The 23,581-nt window shown below is 45.8% G+C and overlaps 1 protein-coding gene and 1 pseudogene across 5 annotated transcripts in view; both read left to right on the forward strand.

Annotated features, from left to right (window-relative positions):
• COL26A1 (collagen type XXVI alpha 1 chain) overlaps window positions 1–18,817 on the forward strand; it is a 191,930-nt gene extending 173,113 nt beyond the window's left edge. For 3 of the 4 annotated variants that reach the window (XM_080365411.1, XM_080365412.1, XM_080365413.1), the window contains 7 exons: window positions 238–330; window positions 1,774–1,835; window positions 4,238–4,300; window positions 8,031–8,075; window positions 9,254–9,298; window positions 10,273–10,357; window positions 13,702–18,817. In XM_080365411.1, the coding sequence (XP_080221537.1) occupies window positions 238–330; window positions 1,774–1,835; window positions 4,238–4,300; window positions 8,031–8,075; window positions 9,254–9,298; window positions 10,273–10,357; window positions 13,702–13,874 (566 nt within the window). In that variant the 3' untranslated portion in view covers window positions 13,875–18,817. The remainder of the gene's footprint in view (window positions 1–237; window positions 331–1,773; window positions 1,836–4,237; window positions 4,301–8,030; window positions 8,076–9,253; window positions 9,299–10,272; window positions 10,358–13,701) is intronic. The other variant, XM_080365414.1, reaches the window with a different exon arrangement.
• A 132-nt stretch (window positions 18,818–18,949) lies between these two features.
• The window catches only part of LOC308053813 (3 beta-hydroxysteroid dehydrogenase type 7-like), a 59,611-nt pseudogene continuing 54,979 nt past the window's right edge, over window positions 18,950–23,581 (forward strand). Inside the window, exon 1 of the transcript in view lies at window positions 18,950–22,103. The product of the transcript in view is annotated as a 3 beta-hydroxysteroid dehydrogenase type 7-like (transcript). The remainder of the gene's footprint in view (window positions 22,104–23,581) is intronic.

Consider the following 23,581-nt stretch of genomic DNA (forward strand, 5'->3'; position numbering starts at 1 on the left):
GCAGGAACATCAGGTTTTTGAGAAAGGACAACTTCACGGGGGTTATCAGAGGTGACATGAACAGCTCTGCAGATGTAGGGGACACAGATGGAAGGGCAATTGCTCCAAGAGCCCAAATGACGTGTCCTGAAGCACCGTCTGCCTTTGGCCACCAACAGGCACCAAAGGCTTTTGGAGAGAAGTGCTGCCTGCTGGGACCGGGCAGCTTGACACTAACTGCTGTGCTCCTCAACACAGATGGAGAACCCCAGCTGGCCTCCACCGTCATAGACACCATCATGGCTGGCCTGCCAGGACCACGGGGAGCCCCAGGCCCCGTTGGGCCACCAGGTAATAAACTCGGTTGAGCTGCAAAGCTGTAATGATGGGGAGGATGAGCAAAAGAAATTTCTGATGGAGACTGGAGTGGTCTGAGATGCCTGCGGGGAAAGCGAGTGGTCCTCACTGGAAGGGCAGCAGAGCAGTGAGTCCAGGAGTGGGAAGGGTGGCAAGAAGTAAACAGGTTTCTTATTTGTTGATAGTGGCAGATTGGTTTACCTTTGGCAGGGCACACCTTGAGATGGGAAAGATTAAAGACTGTCTTTAAGAGTGGGTTGTCCAGTGAGTTCCTTTATGAGAGCAGAGTTGTTCTTACCGTTGCTGCAATCCTGTCCTGTCGCTGTTAAGCTCCACCGAGCAGGATCTGGCCAGCTGCTCTGTGATGTGTATGCAGACTCTGGAGATGGTTTGAGCTATTCCAGATTTTCAGCACTATAACTGAAATCAGAATCTGGGATGAAAATTCAGTGTCAGTTCTTTTTCTCTGTGCTGATGGGTGGCTTAAAAGATAGTATTCCTGCAACCATTAGTTTGCAGTTGCAAAACTCCCATTAGTTGCAGAAAAGGCTTTTCCTTTCATTTATCCTTCAACTCCTTGATTCTTTGACTTAGGCATTTGTATGGTGCATTAATGATTGAGGCTGATTCAGCTGTACTTTGTGTATTATGTCCACATTGTTTCATCTCAAGGGTTGTCATAAAACTAAAGCAGAGAGGAGTGTTGCTAAGTTCAGACTAAGCAAATATCCTGTCTCCCATTTGCAGGTATAATTTAACAGCTGCTGTTGAGATACAATTATTTTTCCAAAAGGAATGAATCTGTTAAGTGACTGTGTAAAGCAAGTTGACCTGTTTAGGCAGCGTTTAACTGGGCCTGGAAGCCGGCCCTTCTGTGGTAGAGACTTTAAAAGAACCTATTGCCACTGGAGTGAGTAAAGAACAACAGAGAGCTTTGCTTTGCCTTGCCACAGTCAGCCTCTCGTGCTGGCTGGCTCCAAACCCTCTCTCCTTCTTCATCATCAACTCCTTGACAGCACTACAGGGACAGACCGTAGCAGGCGTGTGGGCTTCCCTTGCCACCTACAAGACCGGACTCCATTTAAAAAACTGCAGCTGTAGCTGTTCCATGGATCTAGTTTAAGTTTTCTCAGAAGTTGTAATTTTAAACAATGGAAGGGCAGCATGTTACTGACATCCCTCCTGCCTGTTTTCACCTTTTTTTCCTCCCAGACCCCTAACACCTTCCCTAGGGCATAGGGACATATTATATCAGGATGTGGGTATACAATGATCCAGTGTGTGATGAAGCGCTTCTGCTGCAGTCCTGCAATCCAGGAACGGCTCTTACCCGTTGAGAGCCTAAGCAGAACAATGAAAGGAAGTGCATGCATTTGGAATTCAGGGTTCTTCCTTCTAAGTCTCCTTTAAATTGTCTCAAATGATGATTCCCACCAGGGCCACCAGGTGCATCAGGACCCAAAGGGCCACCAGGACCTATTGGAGTCCCTGGGTCACAGGTAAGGTGCTTTGGGGCTGAGGGGCAGAGTCGGGGGTTAGGTGTAAAATATCTTCTCATTGCACAAAGAGAAAGAGTCGTTTATAAGTCTTAGACCTGATGTTTTGTTCCCCATGAAATTCCGTGATTTTAATAGCTTTTGTTTTCATTCTGAATTATGTTGAGAGGTTGAAATGGTTGCACTTCCCGGATTTTCCATTAATCATAACAGCACATCTTGCCGTTGCTGTGTCAGAACATTTCACTGTGGCCTGAGTTGATGCAAAGAATCTAACATGGGCTTTACTAACACAGTGATGGAAAAATACTGTGTTTTATGTCACATAAAGAGAACAAAAATGCATCAATGGCAATTCACCAATTCACCAAAGTGCATTTGTTAAGCCTACTTTTTCAGAAATAGCACTTGCTATTCAAGAAAAATATCACAAATTCGCATCAGTTTGATTATTTATTGATACAAAAATTGTGCAGAGGGGAGGTAATAATGGAGTGTGATAAACTCACGCAAAAGAATTTATGGTAGAAGAAGGACAAAGTGCTCACATGGATGGAAAAAGCTGGTTAAATGGAAAGAAGTGAAGTCATGATGAGTAGTGAACTGCCAAGCTACTCAAAATTGTGGTTGGCTGATACAAAGGGACTCCAGTTTTGGGAAGAGTATTACTTAATGTGGAGGTAAACCAGTAACATCAAGTATTTTAAAGGAATCTAACATGACTCAAGAGATAGAAGTGACTGAAGAGCACAGACAGAGAGAAAGACTAAGTAACTAAGCAGAGGGATGTAACCTAGATCCTGATAAGAGGAGGTTTGGAATTGCTAGAAATAGAGAAAGGAGACTTACACTGTGTATTTATTAATCACTTTGAAGAAGCAACAGACAACAGGTTAGTGAAAGTTTGCCAGGGTAGCAGAATCATCTCAATTAGTGAATGCTCTGGAGAATGCTGAGAAACTCCAGACAGATATGAACACAGTGGGAAATTTGGCAGCAAAATGACAGATGCAGTTTAACGTGATTAAATATAAGGTAATTCACAATTTCTAAATAGGTTCCGTAGTAGAGTCTGGCTTTTTGACATGCAGCACACGTTATAAATCTTTTATTTTTTGCAACAGATTTGTGGATTTCAGTGTTGAGCATCCCTGTGTAATCACACACTGAAAGTCACTGCTGAGAGCTGTCAAGAGCAAAGGATGCTTGGGGACACTCCAGCTTTGTTCACACTGCACGTTTGTCACGGGGCCAAACCCTGTGTGTGCCCGACCTGGGCAGCCCAGGGTAACCTCGTGCCCGAGGCCTGAGGTCCTGAGCCTTCTGAGAGCCCAGAGGCTACAGGAGGCCAGCCCAGTGTGCGGCTTGGGGTGAGCTGCTGGGGCTGACTGCAGGCCAGGAGCAACACACTAACGGTGAGCGCTGCTGCCTCCCAGCTCCAGCTGGGCGAGTGCTCCTCCTGCAGACCCTCAAAACGCTGACGTCCAGTCTTGCTGGGCCACTGAACCAGGTGTTGAGGCCCCTCGCAGCTCTGCCTAGAAAGCCCGTTTTGTTTCTCTGGATGCTGCGAGGCAGAGGTTCCCGAGGGCTGTTGTGGAGCAGGTTGGCTTAAATCACCAGCGCTCCGGAGCGGAGCAATGCTCTCGTTTCTGCAGTTTCCAAGGCGATGTGCAGGTCACTTGAGGTGGAAAAAAGCATCTTGCATGTGGCGGTGGGGAGCTGACACGCTGAATATAAACAAACAATATTGTTCTCTCCCTGTCTGCTTTATAGCTGCGGCTTTGCTGGGTGGATAAGTTAAGAATTTGGATTGATTTCTGCAGAGCAGTTCAATTAGTTGAAATCTGGAGACTATGCCCTTCTTATCCATTGGTGACTGTTTTATAGATTTATTCAACCCAGGGAGCAAAATTATTAGTAGAGATTGGGCTTAATTTGAAAATTGTTTATTAGGGTGAGTGAATAGCTTCAAAATAATTTCCACTGCACAATCCAATTAATTTTCAGGTATGTATGCTTACTCATGGCACCCACTGAGGCGATTATGAAGAGGGGGAAAGTAATGGGGATTTTTAAGCTAACCATACTACCTGTGTATTAATTTCTTCTTGGTAACTGAGAACAAGAACTATCCTGTCACACTGAACCCGTAAAAACGTTACACCAGTACCCTGCAGTGCCTTAAAAGACCCAAATAGATGGATTTGCAGAAACGATAGGGCTCAGGATATCTGCGGACAGAGCTTCCATTGTTTTTGTGTGAGGGTAAAAAAGAATCCAGCCCAATTGCTTAATGGGTGTATGAGGTTTTCAGGAGCTGAGGATCACTGGGAAATCTATTCATGACACCTACACAAAGGAGGCACAGTAGAAATTAATTTTTTCTTGTTCTGCATCTTTTCTAGGGCTTACCAGGCTCTCCAGGACAACCTGGGCCAAAAGGCTCCAAAGGAGACAGAGGAGAGAGAGTAAGGTTTTACATACACTGAGAGATTCCCAGCAGCATCTGGGGTGATGCCTCAGAAATTATATACAGCATAGGTCTTTCCAGTTCTGTGGGTCTGCAGCCACGAGCAATTTTAACTGTAGAGTTTCTAGATCTTCTACACGGACCAAGATGGGGGGTTTACTGTACAGATCATGGGTTGAATTTCTTGCAGAGTCTGGTGTTCCCTAAAGAGACTGAGGTAGCAAATGCTTGGTATGTAAAGGCTTGTGGAGACTGACTTTCTTCCACCAGCCAAAGCTCTTCAGTGTGGAGTATTTTGAGTGGTCCAACAACTCTTCCTTCTGTGGCCATAAGGCGGTGAAAGCTCATCAGACTTTTCCTGAGCCAAAGCCGCTCCCCAGGTCAAACTATGTCCTTAATATATTTGGAATATTGAAATTACGTTTTTAATATGTTCATGTGCTACACCTCAGTCCTAGATGGGTTGTCAAGTGCTAATAACTAAGCATAGAAAAAAGGGCTGTGCGAATGTTATGGCCAAACTGGTGAAGTTCACGAAATGCCAGAGAAAAGCCCAACAAGGATATAAATGTGTCAGATTCCCAGGCAACATTCAAGCACAAGGAAGGGTTTCAAAGTGGCATTTGCGCCTTCAGCTGCTTCTGTTCAGCTTACTCTCCAAAAGGTCATGGTCCATGAAATCTCTGAGAGACACTAGGAGTGCAAAATCATTGGAGAATGTAGTACGTGGTGGAGGATCATACAGCAAGTAGATCTGCAAAATGTAGAAGTGAGCACAGATGGACAATCACTAAGACCCTGCTGTGAAGCAGAGTCTAAGAAAGGAAGAAGATCAGGAGAAAAATATTGGTTCGTACCTCTAAAATGATGGGTAGCTGCAGCGGTGGCTGCATTGACACCACCTTGTGCTACAGCTGTAGAGAACAAGTTCCCTTTTCTTCCAAGTGCCACTTTTACCATCACATAGATGGAGGTGAACGTGGAGGTCTCCAGCTGTAAATGGGTGCCTGTAGATGATGTGCTGCTCCCCTATGGCAGCATCTCATCTTCTTCATTTCTGCTCACACTCCCAGTCCAAAAGACAGAGGAATGTCTGAAAGAGCTGAGAAAGACAAGTGCAAATTGATTAACCCCAATTTGATGACTTCCCAAATTCATGAGAATTACCAGCAACAGACTTCAACTATGTTCCTCTGTCCAGACTGTGTGCAAGGAGAGCAGGTCCCAGTGGCTCGTGTCATTCCCTGCTGAGGCACGTCACCCCAAGGAGCAGTGGCTATCTGAGGATGGAGCATGTATGCTTTTAAACAGCTCTGTTATATTTTAGTATCTTTGCATGTTATTTTGGGGGCTTGGTGCCTGTTCTTACATAAGAAGTCACTTGCAGCTCCCTGAGAGACAGAGATCATTTTCAGAGACTGTCAGTGATGTTTTAGTAATGGTTTCCTTGTGCAGATCAGCCACTTTGGGCAGGTATCGGCTTCAATAATAGGTTACAGACTGATGTATTTCTGGAACTAGAATTTAACGTTCTGATACAGAGCAAAACCTTAACTGATGAGATTTCAGCACAGGTTACTGACTAAAGCTCATTGCCATTAAATTATAGGTTTCAGTTTAATTAAAAAAAAAAAAAAAAAGGCATGGCACATGCAATGTGTCAGGTTTCCATCCAGGAACCTGATAAGAGATCTTTCTCAATGATTCATTTAACATTTTGCTTTAGCTTGGGATCGACCATATTGCTGAGACTACATTTACTTTGGAACAAAAGCTTTGTTGCGCTGTGTCCATTCAGTACCGACAAACCCTTTAGACTTTGATTTTGTTCCCTCCTTGTTAGATATTCAGAATTGCAACTCTCCTAGGTTTGGGCCAAATGAGATTTTCAAATATAAAAATGTCTTGCTAAATAGAAAAGATAAATTGTATTATTTCTTGTCCTTTCTCTGTTAGTGTAGGAAGCGAAGCAAATAGCTTTTTCTGGCAGAATTTCTGTAGGATATCTGTGTGCTTTTTGTCTTTTCTAAGTGTGGATTGGAATGCTGGTTTTGACAACTACATGCTGCAGTTTTGGGTTTGGTGGATACAAATCAGGGCTAGCTTTGCACAGAGTGGAGGAGCTGTGCAGCTGCAAAGGCAGGCAGAGGAGGGTTTACAGTCTCTATTGAGATTTGTGAAACTGTTGTTACACATTCTTCCTGCTTAATCTTGGAAAGAACACATGTAGAAGAGACCTGAAGCAGTCTGAGCGCATCCCCTGGATGGCACGTCTGATGATGGTGTGCTGCTCACCATCGGCCTCTTTTTGTATTATTCTTAAACCGTGCCAGTGAGGGGTACAGCACATCATCTCCAGGCAGTCTTCAGAGGTACAAGAGATATTTCTAACATCCAGCCTAAATATCCTTTGATCCCCTTTAAGCTGATAACATCCTTTCTGTTTCTCCTGGACACAGAGAACAGTCTGTTTATGTATTTTGAGTGCGTTGTTATGTCTCCTTTCTGTGGTTTGCCTCTTGCCTGGGCTTTCACAGCCCTTATTCCCTCCAGTGCAGAATCCAAGTTCATCCCTTTGAAGATGCTTGGAGCACCCACCAAACTGGGCCTTCCTCCCAGCGCTCTTCGTGTCGGCACGGGCCTTTCTCTGGTGCTGGCTGGCTGCACATGGAGCACCCTGTGCTCATGTGTTGTAGTTGCCAAGGGCCATTGCTTTTATATACAGCAGCAATTTGATGGACACACAAACAAAGCAGCTCTCCCTTTCTGGCAAATACTACAAAAAGCTGCCACCAGCTAGGTGGGTTTTTTTTTGGGGGGAAAAAAAGGATGGGTTTGTTTCTGTGTAGGTCCAGGGGAGAAGAGCCAGGTTAAGTATGTAGCTGTTTCATCAATGGATTTCTAAAGATGCTTTTAAATTTTGCCTTCCCTTCCCAAGCTTCTGCTTTCTCATTAAATGATCTACAGCTGTTCTCCTGGTCAGGGATTCTGCCCTGCTGCAGGGTGGGAAACCAATGCTGCAGAGGAAAAGAGGGAAAAAAGATGATAAGTTCAATGCCATTTCATTCTGCCCCAAACCAACATGTACCATTTCAAAATGTTTCTGTTTAAAAATGAGAAGTTAAAAAAAAAAAAAAAAAAAGAACAAAAAAGCCCCCCCACTGAGAACAATGTGAAAATTAACACAGCAGGAAAAAGAAACAAACCAACCAAAATATTGTACATGTGTTTTGATCAGTAGCTGTTGGGGTTGATGCAGGGATGTGTGTGTGGAGCAGGAGACAGATTAAATCACTGCTCTGTGGGAGTCCTGGGCTCTGCTTGCTGTCTGGGGCAGCATCAGCCCATCAGTTTTACTAGAGAGAAGAATGCAGTATCTTTGCAAGAAGGAAATCTCCAGCCAAATTCCTTCCTGGTATAATGTAACTGACTGCTGTAAAGTTCAAAAAATTGTTAATCATCTTACTGAGTGGGTACTGAGCTGAGCAGCTCTGTATCAAACCAAACTTCTCCAAAGTGTGATGGGATTTGGAGCTGATACTTGACAGAAAACCGTGACCCCCTTTTGCTGTCTCTAAGTGATAATGTCAAGGGAGAGGAATTTTTTTCATATTATTCCAAGTGTAAGGTTTTTCATTAAGCCATCTTAATTCCACTAGTAAAAATTACACTATGTTCTTGTCAAATGGAAAAATATCTCCTAATGACACTTACTTTATTTCCAACAGGGGCAAGCAGGTCTGACTGGAGAGAGGGGCATTAAGGGATTTCCTGTAAGTGATGTACTTGCGGGTGTGTGCAAGACTTAGATGGATTTGGTGCTGCGCTGGCACCATAAATACCACCTGGCAGATCCCCTCTAGCCAAACCTTGGCAGGCAGAAGCCCCCTCTGGGCCCCGCGAGTTTCTGGCACTGCCGGAGCCCAAAGGTGGGCACTGTGAAACAATTCCAAGTACATCAGCTGCCCTCAGCTCCCTCCTGCACCTCGCTCTGTCAAGCTGAGCTGGAAACCCTCTAAGGAGATTAAGAGATGTGTCCAAGTGATTTCCTGGCAATACCTGAACAAATGCACACAGGAGATGGCACACGTGGCTAGGGTGCACACAAACTGGTGGAGATGAGGGTTGGCTGAAAGTCAGCTAGTGGAGCAAGCTCTGGGGTTTTGGCTGGCAAAATCCAGAGGTCCCAGGTCCTCTAGGATGTTTCTCTTCTCTCTTCCTTAATTCCACCTCTTCATTTTGTACGATTCGCACAACCTTTTCTTCACTCCTTCCTCCCATGCCCACCCCCGCTTTACAAGTATCTCAGGGATGTCCAACAGGTTTGTGGAGCCCAGGCATTTCCACTCTGTTTAATCATTGGTTTGTCAGCCTTGGTTTACGTTTAACTTGTAGTTTAATCTTTCCATGTCATCTGTTCTTTGGGAAATGCATGAACTTCTTGGTTGGGGGGGGACATCAGACCAGTATTCACAGCACATAGGGATCTTTGTTCAAGAAAAGCTTAATGAGCACCTTCAGAGGCAGAAAGTGATGTGACAAATTAATGAAAGCAGAATGCAGGATTTTATGTTCTAAACCGAAGATGAACACATGCGTGTTTGGTGGAGGGGAGCAGTAGTTTTGTCTCGGTGTTTTAGCCTGAAGTGTTGCTCACCAAGAGCTTCATGAGAAGTCCTGCTGTGGGCCCAGGCCATGGCAGCCAGCCCCTCCTGCAGTTTGGCCACAGCTGGTCAGAAACGTGTCAGCAATGGTGGTGCCCTCCTGGGAAGCTGACAGGAGGTAGGACAGAGTGCTCTGGCCCTTGGCGTGGTGTGCCAGAGTCAGTCTGGTTTCTGCTGGTGAAACGCTTCCGCCTTTAAGTTGATCCTTTGGAGGGAAGGGATGCCGGTGATCCTGGCCAGTGTCCTCAGTCACATAAAAACAAATTTCTGTTTCTTGTTTGTTTTAGGGTGAACCAGGCAAGAAGGGTGAGGAAGGTGACAAAGGCACTGATGTAAGCTTGTATTTCTACTGCTGGTGTGCTTTGCCTTTTTACTGTCCTTCAACCATATTCCCTTTGGCAGGCCGGGTTGGGGGGGCAAGGGTCGTGTCCACAGCTGAAAGTGCAGAGCAAGCGATGATGTGAACCTTGGGTTTGAACTTGATACATGCTAGAACTGCTGGTCTTAAAGGTTTCCTTGGCCACGTTGTCAGCTGCCCTTCTCACCACGCTCTGAACACCTCCTAGGTCCCCTGTGGTTGTTCTGCTACACAGAGCTGCCACAAGGTCGGGAATTACTCCCCCCCCCCCCCCCCCCGTCCCTCCCACAGGCTCAGGGACAGACCCCCAGAAGAGATCAAATGGCCTGTGCAGGGTTGGCATTCTCAGCCTCTGCTCTCCTGCCCCAAAATCCTTCACAACATCTACCTGTCCCTCCAAGCCCATCTCTAAGGCATTGGGGGGAAGAAACTACAGCCTGAGTGTACATGAAGGTATGTGGACAGGCTTCAGGCAGCATGTGGCCCAGCTGGGAACTCTTGGAGAGGCACTGTGAAGTCCATCGGGATGGGCTTGCACACCACAGTTCCAGTTTATAAGGCAGCAAGAAGATGGTGCTAGCCACCTGTCCCCGTTCCCCGGTGTAACAGCGAAGAGAAAGCCCAGGTAACTCACCGATGTTCAAAGTAAACGTCAGACAAGAGCAAAACCTGTTTTCCAGGTAGTTCAGCATATGTTAACACAAGTTGCACCGTAGGAAGGTTTGGCAGGATTATGCACCCTGGGTTTGGCCCACTGCAGAAGTAGGAACCAAACCGAAAGGCACGTGTTTGCATCAGAGGCTCGGCTGACACGGGGCAGGTTGTCTCCTTTTTTACATCGTATTTAAGTGTCCACGTTGCATAGTTTGGTGTTACAAAGGCAACGCTATGAACGAGAAGGCTATCCTGCAACACATTCCAATGTTAGTTTTCTTTTCCTTCTTGCAGGGGGAAGGTGTTCAACAGCTTCGAGAAGCTCTGAAGATTTTAGCCGAGAGGGTATTAATTCTTGAGCACATGATAGGAATTCATGGTAAGCGTTGCTAAGGTTTTCTTTTCTAGACAACTGCGGGCTCCGTTCAGGCAGCTGCTTGATGGTTAAACATCTTCCCAGTCTCCTCAGCTCTCTGTCTAGTACTGTTTAAGCTGGGTTTCAAAACTAGGTACCCAACGTGACTTAAAGTATGCTTAGAACTGCTGAGGACCTAGCACTTCTACCACATACAAGTTACTCTGACTTTACAATAGCAGGTGAAATGACCCCCACAGTAATTTTTATTACAATTAAGAGAGCCAAGTCACGAGCAGCAGCTCAAGCCATGTGGCACAGATCATCTACCAGCTTCCCAGGGAGCTGCTTGTTCAAGTCTTTAGGCCAGATCATTTAATCCTGTTAATAATGTCTCCCAAGTGATTTTAACACCACTGAGGCCCTTGCCTTGTGTAGCGCTGTGTTTTACAGAGAAAGGCCAAACAGTGCTACCATGTTACCCTGAAAATCAGCGATCACTGAACGTCTCATGGTTATAACTTACATAAAACCTATTTTCACCCTCAGATTTAAAGACAGTCTCAGTCTCACAGGTTCTTCGTTCAGGCAGATTTTGTTTTCTGTTGAGGCTATTTGCTCTCCCATCACTGGTACAGTGTGTGGCATCACCCCTGACGAGAGTTTTCCTCCCTTGCCCAGGGTGTGGGTTTGTGCAGCTGTCGCAGGTCAGGCTTCTCCCTTCGGGGTACCTGAGGATCAATTCTCGCATAGCTGCCAAAAATTGCTGGGCTAATTTCTCCCCTTTCAGAAACACAGTAGAGGCAAAAGGTAGTTTGGCTTTACTATCCCCACCTGCGAGAAACGAGCCTGCTCCTTGGCACTGACCCAGGCCCGTGGCACCTCTTCCCTGTACTCTCCTGGACACGTGGAACCTCATTGCTGGCCTTGCTTAGAAAGGACACTGCTCACACCTTCCTTCAGATTGATATCCACTTGTATCGTGGAGTAGCCTTTGGATATTGATTTAGCCTCTGAAAATGCTAAATAGCTAAAATGTCCAGCAGGTCCTAAGCGAGTCGCTTTAAGTCAGTTGCAGTAAGGCAGCACGCTTCGGGAACGCACAGTCCCTCCTGGAGCCAGCCCAGGGCTAAAATGAAAACGTTGTTGGGTACTTCGAAGCCGGAACAGCGTCAGTGCGTGGTGCTGTGTCGTATGGCTGGACTGGCTTAGGTGTCTGCACTGCTCTTCACTGTTCAATGACCATCTGTCCTTTAGGGGCCCAAAGCACTATTTATTTCCAAAAGCAAGAGGCAACAACGGCTTAAGCTGTTCGGGAAATCATGAATCACAAACCCATGATTTAACCACAGTCACCCTGACCTTACCTCTACATTAATCCTAGCTTGCTTCATATTTTCATTGGATTTTATACACCAAGGGCAGGAAAAGATGTTATTCTGCTGCTTTGCTTTGAGATGGTGGAGGTACCAGCAAGCTGCGCACTACGTCACCTAGGCAGCAATCCGTGCATAAGAGGGGAAGGGGAACCCAGCCTTCCAGTGCAGTGTATTTACAGGACCCAGCGCCTGGCCCTCCATTATCTTTTACTTTGTACCTTCATTTAGACTGCTATAAAGCAAAAAGCTCATCAGGAAGCTTGGACTGGGGGATCCACGCAACTTTGCCCCTGCAGAACTGTCTATTTTACCTATTTTTTATATTGTCTGTTTGGCAATACGGCGGCAACAAGGCACGCGCTGCTGTTAATTTGAAACAGTCGTTTCAGCAAACCATTTTTACTGACATAAATGTATTCTCTGTTATTGCTTGGGATGGAAACAATTTATTTATACCCACATATACTTCTACACCAGTGTAACTACATCAGCAAAAATGGATGATTTTTAGTTGTATCGTTAAGGCCATATTTAAACACCTATATTGCATGACTTCTTTAAATAGTTCCTTTTTACCCAATAACTATAGATAATTATATTTTTACTGTCTGTTTTTGAGATAGTTCCATTCTGTAACTTAAGACATATTTTAGGCCCTACAAAAATACTGTTTAGAACTTGGAAAGTAAGGCATTTTTTCCTTGTGCAATTATGTTCATCCCTGTATGTGTATATGGTTAAAAAAAAACAACAAAAAAACCAACAACAAACAGAAAAAGACACAAAATAACCAAACAGAACTTCCTTGAGCGCAGACCTCCCTGCACAGAAAGGCACCACACAGGTTTAGATCATCCATCCCCAACTCTCTGGTCATGTTCCCACCGTAGGTGTAAAGGATTTGACCACAGGTTCCTGGGCAGCCCAGCTCAGCCCAGCTTTAAAGACCCACGCAGAAATGCCAATCGCATGCTCTCATTTTCCCAAGAAACTCCACAACCAGCATGGTTTCCAAAACCACAGCCACCCAAGCAACAAGGCAAAACACACCAGCAAACAAATCTCTTCTCTGCAATGGGAGGCCACTTTGAGATTATCTGGCCGAGCAAGCTGCAGAGCGCAGCCCAGCAGGACACACGAAAGCCCAAATTGTTTGGCAGTGTTTACTTCCAGCAAACACGGCCCAAATCCTCCAGCAGCCAAACGCTCACTTGAAAGAGAACTGCTGCCTTGTGGGATCAAACCAAGGCTTGTGAGGTTGGGCTCTTGGCAGGGAAACAAGCAGATGTCCATCTCTGAAGGCAGAAGGAAGAAGAAACTGGGCCATTCGAAATGATGAGGCAGCACTGAGTTATCTGCATCTGTTGCTGACTGCCGGGAAGACAGAGAGTGGCTGCAGTCAGACGTGTGTTTAGCTTTGGAGGGCAGGAGGCGCCTGTCACCGTGAGGCAAGCTGGGAGAACGAGCAGCTGATATTTATTCCCAGCTTTATCGCTGATTTGGCTGTAGCCTAGGGTGGATCAATCCTTTTGTTCAATCTTTTCAGAGCCTCAAAATGTCCTTCTTCAGAAGGGGTGAAATGGTGCTTAAACCCCCAGGAGCATCACTTCCCAGCGACCGCCTGGCCCCGTCCTTCAATAACAGGAGTCTGGGCAATGATGAGTAGCAGCTATAGCCCAACCAAAATTATAATCCATAGAAGAACGGTGCTTTATAAATGGAATTACAAATGAGAACAGGACCTGCTGGGTCACATGCAGTAAGAGTACTTACACCCCAAAGAGTTTAGACAGAGCAGAGGGAAAAGGCCTAGAACAGGAGCAGTGTGATGGCAGCACACATGTAGCTCCGCAATTGCTTGCTGGATGCAAAGACAACAGGAGGGATGACGCATCTTCCAGAAGAGGTAGCATTCAGAAGGGCCCATTGATTTTTTTCCTTAGCCTCCTCTTTTAAATAGCGCTCTCCCGTGACTTTCTCTCCTTACAGACTCTTTGTCTTCCATTGAGCCAGGCTCTGGACAAGACGTGATCCCGGGCTCCCCTCTGCGAAGCAGCATCAAGATCAAACGAGGAGGACCCCCGCAGCCGCAGGCCTACCAGATCCTCTCTTCACTGCTGGATGACAGTGAAGCCAAAAGGAGAAGCAACCGGATGAAGTAGGAGCATCTCTGTGTTTTCTGTGCCTGTTCACCAGTTAAAGATACAGTATCCCAGTGCTTAATTGCAGAGTGCAAATGAAGTGGGTAGGAGGCTGCAGTGTTGGCCACGGGGTTTCCTCACCTGGCCAATCCTAAGCCCTTATTGCAGGGAATGTCTTATCCATAGCTCAGAGAGGGCCTTCAGAACCTTTTTCTTAATTTTGTTGTTTTGCCTTTGGAATCCCAGATGGAGGGTATCCTCAGAAGCTGTCTACAGAAATGACGCCTCCTGACTGTGTCTCAAGAGTTTAATCCTCCCCTTATTTCGTCACTGCCCCTGAAAGTTACTCAGTTAAAGCACTGCTTAATTGGCCAAGACAATCAATCCCATCTAGACCCAAAGCTGAGCCTTAGCCTCATCCATTGCTATAGCTGGTGGCATCTGCTTTTATTTCATGGGGTGTGTCATGCTGACTTCCAGGTGAAGATACCACTTCCCTAGGCCATTAAAGCATGACCTGCAAGGATTTCTTTGAAGCAAAGAACAAATTGGAAAATTCAAAGAACACTTTAGACTGTTACTCTGAAAATCCAGGTTACTCTTTGTCCTTTAGCATCAAAATCTTGGCTTTTCATGTTGCTAAATGCATGTGAGTGGCACTGTTTCTATTTGTGGTTGGCGAAGCAAGGATTTCTGATCCAAATGTTTGTGGCAACACTGATTTTCTATCTTCAGTGAGATTCGACTCTTTCTGTGAAAATACAGAGCAGTTTGTATAAGATATGATGGAATTGTGCAAGAATTTTCCCATATTGTGTTCAGCTTGTGCACGCATCCAGAGATAATTTAAGCAATAGCTAAGTATTCACAGAAAAGGATATTTTGCAATAGTTTCTTAATCCTACATCAATAAGGAAAATGTTTTCACACTGTTTCATTTTTATGTTGTGAGTAAATCCTTGCCATTTGAATCTGGAGCCAGTGTAGTAGCAAAGCACAGCCTAAGGAATTAAGAGTCTTGTCAAGAGCTTATCTTGCACTGGGAGTGAAATAAAAAGTCATTTTACTTTTTGCAATAACTTGTTATTTTGGGGAAAGTCCCAGCTTCCAGGCTGAGGAAGCTGAACCTGCCCTTCAGTGGCAAATGAGTTGCTACACCTGCTGTGCAAACCAAATCGGACAAGTTGCTATCATTCATGTAGACAGTGATTTTTCTTAGAAAGGGTGAGACTAATCAACTGGACCAACGGTACTATTTTTAAATATTTTTTTTAACCCCACCTCCTGTTTTGACAGTTTTCAAATTCAGACCAGGATGAAAGTAAGCAAATTGAGTTTGTGTTGGTCATTTTATGGCTTAAGTCAGGTATATTGATCACGTTCTGTCTGGTTCCTGGTGCAAGATACAGCTATTTGAAAAAGGTAGACTGTACTGCTACAATCGTTCTGTCAGAAGCTGTTGCAAAGACCAGCAACTGTATGGTCCATGTTTTTAGCTGTGTTTGTCACCCAACGTGATCTTCCCAAGGCAAAACAAGAAGCATGTGTACACTGGGAAATGGGGCTTAAAATGAAGGAGCTCTGCCAGCCCAACATTAGCTACACATCAAATTACCTTTCCATATACATCGTGAACATGGTAGATCTACAGAGACATCAGAACATCCAAATCTTTCCCCTGAAGAGCACTGTATTTTCAGAAATGAACAGGTTACAGGCTGCTTCAGGATGACTGGATTCACTCTGTGTCTTCATTTGGCCCTGTCCTTCAGAAATCCAACCGTCCCTCCCAAAACAGTGAAATGGGTGAGCTGAGGCCAAGCCAGCACCAGAAACTTGTCCTCTTACAGAAGCTCTTTACTGCTGTACAGCTAAATAATAAACAGCCTCAGTTTAAGCTGGCTTGGAGGCTGCAGTAAATGAATTAATTGCCCTGCTTTTGAATCCCGGCGTGATTGGCTGATGCCAGCGGTGGAGCTCATTCAGCAGTCAGCCCACGTAGGTCAGGTTGTGCTTCTGTACGCTCAAGTTTTCCTTTGGACAGTTCAAAGAAGCAAGCCCAAAGCATTACGAAAGTGTGGGGAGTTGAAGGCAAGGTATAATCAGGTGCTGTCTTTCCCCAAGACTTCAGTTTTGCCGAGAGCTGATGCTCCAGGCTCCAGCATTCCTTTGCCTGCCTGTACCCTGAATTACAGCTGGAGCGTGATATAGTCAGAAAACAAAAAACCAAGCAGGACTGCTGAAGTCAAGCAGGTTACTGGCCTTAAGTAGTCATCCTGTATTCATAATCCTTTCGGGAGAATGGAAGAGTCTCCTTGAATGCATCTCAGTTTCAAACCCAACACTAACTCTAAATCCAGCGCTAACTCTAATGACAGTATATATATAAATGATGCCGAATTAAATCAGGGTCTTAATGAAGGCTGGCAGCCAGCGCTCAGCCTAAAACTGGTCACAGACACAAACAGCTCAATTTTCCAACATACGGCGTGTGACTGCAGCGCTGTAGAGTAGCCCGTGCCCCTCTGTTTGCTGCGAGGGCCACAGCTCTGTTGGTGGACAGCTAAGCATGGTGCAGCCTTGGAACAATCTTTCCATTTAAGAACTAAAAGTGCAAAGAACAAAAAAGATGTTTCCCCATTTACAGGCTGATTACCATGTAGGAATTGAGAAGGTACTTGGTTACCTCTTTGATGAATTGGGACCATTTTGGTCTTGATCACATGGCCATTACACGGCTGGTACCTTCCTGGAGATATCCCCTCACGCTACCAGCGGGAAACTCAGGTCCTGGCGTGAGGAGAAATCCCAGTTTGGTGTAACCGTGTAGGCTGGGCAGGCTGGTGCTAGCCATAGTCGCTTGCCACATGAAGAAAGTGTCCTCATGGCAGCTTCGGGGACTAAACTAAACCAAAGCAGTTGTTAAAAAGGGAAACAGCAAAATTCGGTTTCACTGGTCCTGTAGCTACCGGCTGAATCTGGGGAAGAGGGAGCACGACGAGGCCATTTTCACTTCCCTGACGTTTTGGAGCCCTCACACTGAAAGATAAATTTTTCTTCCTCCAAGTTTGCCTTCCTGAATTCAAAGCTATCGCATTAGCTTGATGAGTACTTTCTTCAAGTCATTCCCATTGACTAGCATTTTGGATTTGAAATTATTTAAATCAAATTACTGGCAAGATGAAAGGAAATTTAATGGGAGTTGTTTGCAACGAATCCTGCCAAGTCAGCTGTCAAAAGACTGGTTAGATTTGGGTTGCAACCATCTTAATTATTGGCTTTTCCAGATTTCTGTGAGCTATGTAATTTTTTTCTCCCCACACTTCTTGCTTTATTTAGCTACATCTCTCTCTTATGCGGTACTGTATCTTTAATTTGGGTGACAGCGGGATTATACCAAATGGACTTTCTCTCAGCTGGGGTTTCATTCCTCTCGACTTACACAAGGGTTGGACCACACTGCTGTGCAGTCCCAGTTTCATTGTGTTTTAAAAGGTGAACACAGCCTCACACGCTGACATTAATGATACTCATGACTAAGAAAACCACTCCAACCACATTTTCCATCTTAGGCAGGATACTAAGGTTCATTTTAGCCAGGGCATATAATGCATCTTGCCATGTCTAGGTAACTTAGAGAGTGGATTTATTTTGAATGCGTGCTCATTTAGAAATATATTTTAATTGAAATGTTTAGTGCTTTATCTTACATGCATACTGTGCAATACCATAGCGTGTTCTTTTCCTTTTTTTTTTTTTTTTCCTAAGACTTTTTTGAAATTCTTAATGTTTCTTTGAGCTCCAGTGTGTTTTTGACTTGGATCAGTTCTGGTGGTAGTAACGCATTTTCCTCGCCTGGAGCTAACCAGAAGCAGCGCATTGCACAACTAAAAGTCTTTGCAATTCGTGCACCCTCGTGCTCACCAGCAATCTGGTACTCTCGGGAGGCAGAGAATGCTTCTCTCCCGAGTACCTTATTTGCACTTACTGTAAAGAATTGATAGCAACCCAGGGAAAACATGAATGAACCAGAGAGAAGAGCCCTCACCTGCTCCCACCAAACTCCACAGCAATTTTGCCATCAACTCTCAAAGGAACAGGCCGTAAAGATGAGCTCCAGCTCTCAGCTAGCCCGGACTGGGGCTGCTGTCAGTGGGGCAGAGCATCTGGCTCGCAAGCGGCTTTCTGGGAGTTTGGCTCTGGGACTGGGGTTCGCTCCCAGTCCCTGCAGTGAACTATTTTAACGTAGGAACCTGACCACTGTGACAAAGGCTTCTAAAAGACAATCAGCTTCTGGAATTACTTCTCGATACAATTTATTGGAAAGCCATTCTCCTCCACGTTTACAGCTTCTGTCTTAATCGAGATTACATTCCATTCCGGTGTTCGGTGATATAGGGGGTTAAACTACTCGCAGTTTCTGTGATTGCAGTGAAATCAAGCAATTCAAAGGTGCTATAATTGTTCACAAAGCACATTCCCATCCATGGAAGGAAATGTTAACGTTTTCACTAGTTATTTTACGCAGTATTTTTTTATTTATATCAGTGTGTTTCGTATGTGTGCAAATGGTCCCGGCTTCTCTCACTGTAATAAGCTTTACAACCATTTGGTCTTTTATAGGGCAGCCATACGCAGTATCTTGCAATCCTGTAATTTCTTAATTTAGAGCAAGAATAAATCTCATCTGACATGATGAACTCATTTATGGCAGGCTCTAATGTTTGTGGTAAACACAACCTGTTTGTTCCACCTCTTGCATGGTTACTTACCTGTTTTCATATTGCTATGTTATTGTTCAAAATATCTATTTCTCTTTATTTGCTATGGGTTTTGTTACTGTATATGGAATGTTTTGTATTCAGCATTTTCTTACAGAGCAGAGTGGGAACAGTATTCAAGAACCCACAAATACCAAAGACCTTTCATGTAATGCACTGAGAAATAAACATACTGTAAATGAATATGATGTCAGGTGTCCTGTATCTACAAAGTTCAGAGCAAGTTCAAGCTAACCGTATCCTGAAATTAGGGCACCTGTTTTCCTTTCCTGCCATCTCAGCTTTCTCCAACTGCATGTATGTTTGCATGTCTCTCCAAAACCAAGATTGTTCCCAAACGCCCTGATGGTACTGGTCATCTGTGGGGCAGGGGGGCACAAAGGGCCGTTGTTGTTCACTAAAAGCCAAACCTGACAGTTTCGTTGCCCGCGGTGGGACTGACTCCTCTGCAGGTAGCAGCAAGGCGTCAGCAAGCCCGACTGCTGCCTCAGAGGTGCGAGCTCTGTCTCCAGGCCGTACCCAGTCACTGCTCTGCACCCCTGGCCGCACCAGCCAAGTGCAGGGGCATATTGCGCCTTCGTGGCGAGGCAGCGACCTCCTGCAGTGGGCTGGGTGAGCCTTCAGGGCCGCCTCGCAGCGCCGTGCCTTGCTCTGCAGAGCGATGCGCTGCCTGGGTACGGCCAAGTCTTCCTACAGGAACAGCCCCCCTGGTCCTGCGGGAGTTTTACATCAGGACGGATCCGGGGTTCACCGCTGCCCCTCCGCTGAGCTGGGGCACCCTGGGGACGGGTTGACTGCAGCAGGAGAAGCAGCCAGAGAGAGAACTCCGCAGTGCTTAAGAGCGTAAATTAAGATCTGTTGTTACTTGCAACTTGCCTCCCTTCCTCCTAAGTTTCCTTGCAGCTCAAGGAAGCTGAGCTGGCTCATCTGGGACAGCAAGGGCTGCCCGGGTCCCCTCCCTGCGATCCCCCGGTGCCTGATCCAGAAGCAGCTGCGTTTGCCCACTTGCAGGTTCTCTGAATTTTCCTCTGGGCTTATGGAGACCCTCCAGAGCTGTCACCTCTTGTGACAGTTCAAACTGTTAGAAGAAGGTGTGGTTAGGGACCTTTTTTTTTTTCTTTTTTTTTAACCTTCCTACAATGGGGACAGCTACCCATTTAGATGCAACGGCCCATCTGTGCGCAAAGGGAGGCTTTACGCTGCGAGAGCCTTGGCTGCAGGAGAGGACCTGGGCTGTCTCCGTCAGAGATGTGACAGTTCTGGTTTGTGAACTTGTTTTTTATATCCTAACAAAAACAAGAGATACGTAAATTGCAGCCAGTTCCTTTCCCCTACTGATCAGATTACACTGCAGATATGCAGACAGCAGTATTATAGCAAAGGCTAAATCTTGTAAACGCTAAGAAGCATCCACAGCGTCAAGGCCCCTACTTCATACAGCTTTTTGCATTGCTGAGGAGGACATCCCAAGGTTACTTGGTGCCAAACATTCCCATGCAGCACTTCTCTGGGTCTCTCAGGGTGTATTTATCTTGGTTTTTGTGTCTAACACCTCCAACTCTGATATATTTATCCTTGCAAAAAGTCCTCTGAGGGAAGGCAGTTCTGTTAATCACTGCTGTACAGATTGGGAGTTGCCGGATAAAAGGCTAAATTAATTTCTTGGGACGTTTGTGGCTGTGCTGGTCTGCCAGGCACCAAATTAGCATCAGGCCCATGTTGGTCTCTGAACCACTGTGGCCGCTGATTGTAATCGCAGCAAGGGGAAAAGACTTTTCCTAACGCTGAACACAGCCCAAGAAGAATCAATGGCAGAGTTGTACCGAGTGAACTTCCAGCAGGAGTCGATTAAAAGAAAATTATGTATTAAAAAATGAAACACACTTTGAATGCACTGCCTTAACTCTTCATTAACCACATGCTCAGCAGTAAGTTGCTATACAACTTGTTACAGACAGACAAGCATTAACACTATAATAAGAATGGCTCCAACAATATTTTCTACATTCAAGCAGCTGGAAAGGCTCTCCAGGGTTCAGCCTGTTGTATGTGGCCGGGGGAGGGCTGCCAGGAGTACCCCCACCCCAGTGCAGCCTGAGTCAGCATCGGTAACCCCTGCTCACAGGCTGGGGAACGGGATGGGGAAAGCAGTGATCCTGATACGGGAACAAACCAATCCTAAACTTCCCAAGCAATACTGTGTCCATAAAGGCAACTACTACACTCTACGTACTGTAAAGAAAATGTAAGCAGGGAGATTACATTACCCTATGCATCACTGCTACCTCTGTTAGGACAGTGTGTCTACAGCTCACCAAAAATGGTGACAAGTTGGTTCAAAGATGGACTGGAAAACACTGGACTACTCCAGGCTTAAGGAAACTGCTTGGCATCGAAGAGAGACGGGTGGCTGGTCAGGCCTGACTTCGTTATCTCTGAGACTCTTTATGAGCGAGGCAGAGGCTGTGCAGGAGGGCAGGTCTTCCCTCCCCACACCCCAGTTGTAGGACAGGATCAAGCACCCTTAAACAAAGCCGATCCCCCTTTTTTTTTTTTTTTTTTTATCCAAGTGACAAACTGAATAGCTCACATTCTTTACAGCCTAGCAAGAAAAAGGTATTTCAGCCAGTCTGGCACTGAACACAACAATGCACTCTTTTAATGCTGATGATAATTAACCATTGTAACAATTTGCCAAAGGATGTGGTAGAGCTTTTACTCCAAGACATTTTTCAAATTGAAATGGCTTTCTCCTCCACTATATGAGAGAGTGTACGTACATACATATATTCCCACTCAAAGAAGAATTTGTTCAGGAGAGCCATACTAGATAACCAAACTGGTAGAATCAGCGATCACAAAGTTGCAGACGACCAGTGCTGTGCACTCCAGCTCTGTGCAGCACCCAGAGAGACCCAGGCTACGACGACTGACAGCCCAACCCGTGGGACAGGGCTCTCCAGGATGGAAAACTTCTGGCATCAAAATTTTTGACTGACTTGAGACACGTACCAGGGCAAGCTGGAGGTGCCCTGCTGATCACGGGCTACCGTGGTCGCAGGGAAAGGCTGAGGCAGAGAGCCCAGAACTGGCCTGTACGCAGCACTGGTGTGTCTGCGGCAGCACCCGTGTGACTGTGCCAATGGAAACCTGATTTATATATAACTGGATGGAGCTAACGCTCAGCCAGTAACATTTATGATGGTTAAACTTTAGACTTAGTTCAGAAAACATATTGGCTGAGAGATTAACAGTGTATGATAGGATCTTGGCAGCAACCTTGCCTCTACTCCTCAACCACAAAAACATCTTCAGAAACGGGTAGAGAGCATGGGGGTCTACCTGGTGACAGGAGGATGTGGTTTTACTGGGGAGAAAATCGTAGAGCTCCTGTCTCAACAAGACTACATCAAAGAACTCAGAGTCTTTGATTCAGTAGCAAGAGGAGAAGCAGAAAAATTCACCATAGGTAAGAAAAGTGCATCAGCTTCATTCAGCAGCCATAACACCCCTTCTCAAGACAGCTGGTATTATGTTGGAGATGCCGCAGTTACAGGCACGGGGGGTAGGAGCCTGGATTAAACAGACTGGATGAAGAATAATTTCCAGCACAGAGAGGTTTTTCAGCAGAGGAGGTAAATCAAAGCAAACAGATCCATAGTGTGTAAGCCCAAGAGATATATCACAAGGAGGATCTAAGTCCCCACTCAAAGATCAGCTGTAAGGAGCAACGTGCACACCGAGTACCCGACATGCGCAGTTGGCTACCCGCTTTGTCTCTGCTCAACCAGTCTAACAGCAAAGGGAACAAAAAAATCATGTTCCTGAACCGCTCCAACCAGTTACCAATTCTGAGAAAAATAACCCCAAACCCCCGACAATAACAGAATCAAGATCAGCATCTGCAGCAGGGATGTAAAACAAATTACCGAAATAACAGAGAGAAACCTATAGTAGCCTTACTGTGCTGCACATAAAAAAGGAAGAGGTGAGTCTCAGTAAACACAAAGATACTAATCTATTTGATCATATTCGGAGAGCTGCCTTCTGATTTTTTCACCATGGTTGATTACACTGAGGTATGTTGGGGGAAAAACAACCTGGTTTACTGGGTTTGAGAATACCCTCACAAAACAAGCCGATGATGCAGCTCATGGTGGCCCCGCTGGGCTAATGGCGAGCTGGGTCCCCCTCTCTGATGGCCCAAACCTTCACCTTGCTTTGAGCGCGAGAGGAAAAAAATGTAAGGGAGATCCTACCTGTTAGGAGAGATCAATAGAAAGGAGAGACACGGAAAGCCAGTTAAAAGACTCCCAGGGAAATACCCGTGTCAGAAACCCTCCCTTGGCAGCTGAACTCACCAGACTGGTTTCCCCAGGCTTCAGGTAGCCCGCTGCCCTAAAAGCACCCATAGTTGAAGACAAAACTGTTTAAACCTTAGGGAGGTGCCATAATCTGTGCTCCAGGAGAGGTCTGTGATTGGCGCAGAAAATAGCAGAAAAATGAGGCAGAAGCGGCACCACGGGGCCATCCCAGCCCCTGTCCCTCTCTGCCCCAAGGCAGAACCAGCTGTGCCACCACCTCCCCTCCTGACAGATGTTTTTCTGTCTCACTGTTGGTACGGTCTGATCTGCAGTTTAGGTCCTTGATTTCTCATCCAGCCTTAAAGGTAGAATAGGTGAAACACTGTCATTCTTTACAACAGCCTTCATGATCGGAAAGCCACCTCCTGCCACTCCGTACTACTCTCTCCTTTAAGCTAAAGCAGCTCTCACGTCTCCTCCCTCCCCCACAGCTCACACATGCTGTCTGTGGGCACTGGCGTTCCTCTTCTGGAAGAGGGGCACCGAGCCTGGGATGGAGAAGCCGGCTGTGGCCTTCCCACTGCTGAGCAACACCAATGGGTTTATTTCCTCCATCCTGCAAACTGCTCTCCTGTTCGTACCC

Source organism: Falco punctatus (assembly GCF_963210335.1).
Source record: "Falco punctatus genome assembly, chromosome: 1".
Taxonomy (NCBI): domain Eukaryota; kingdom Metazoa; phylum Chordata; class Aves; order Falconiformes; family Falconidae; genus Falco; species Falco punctatus.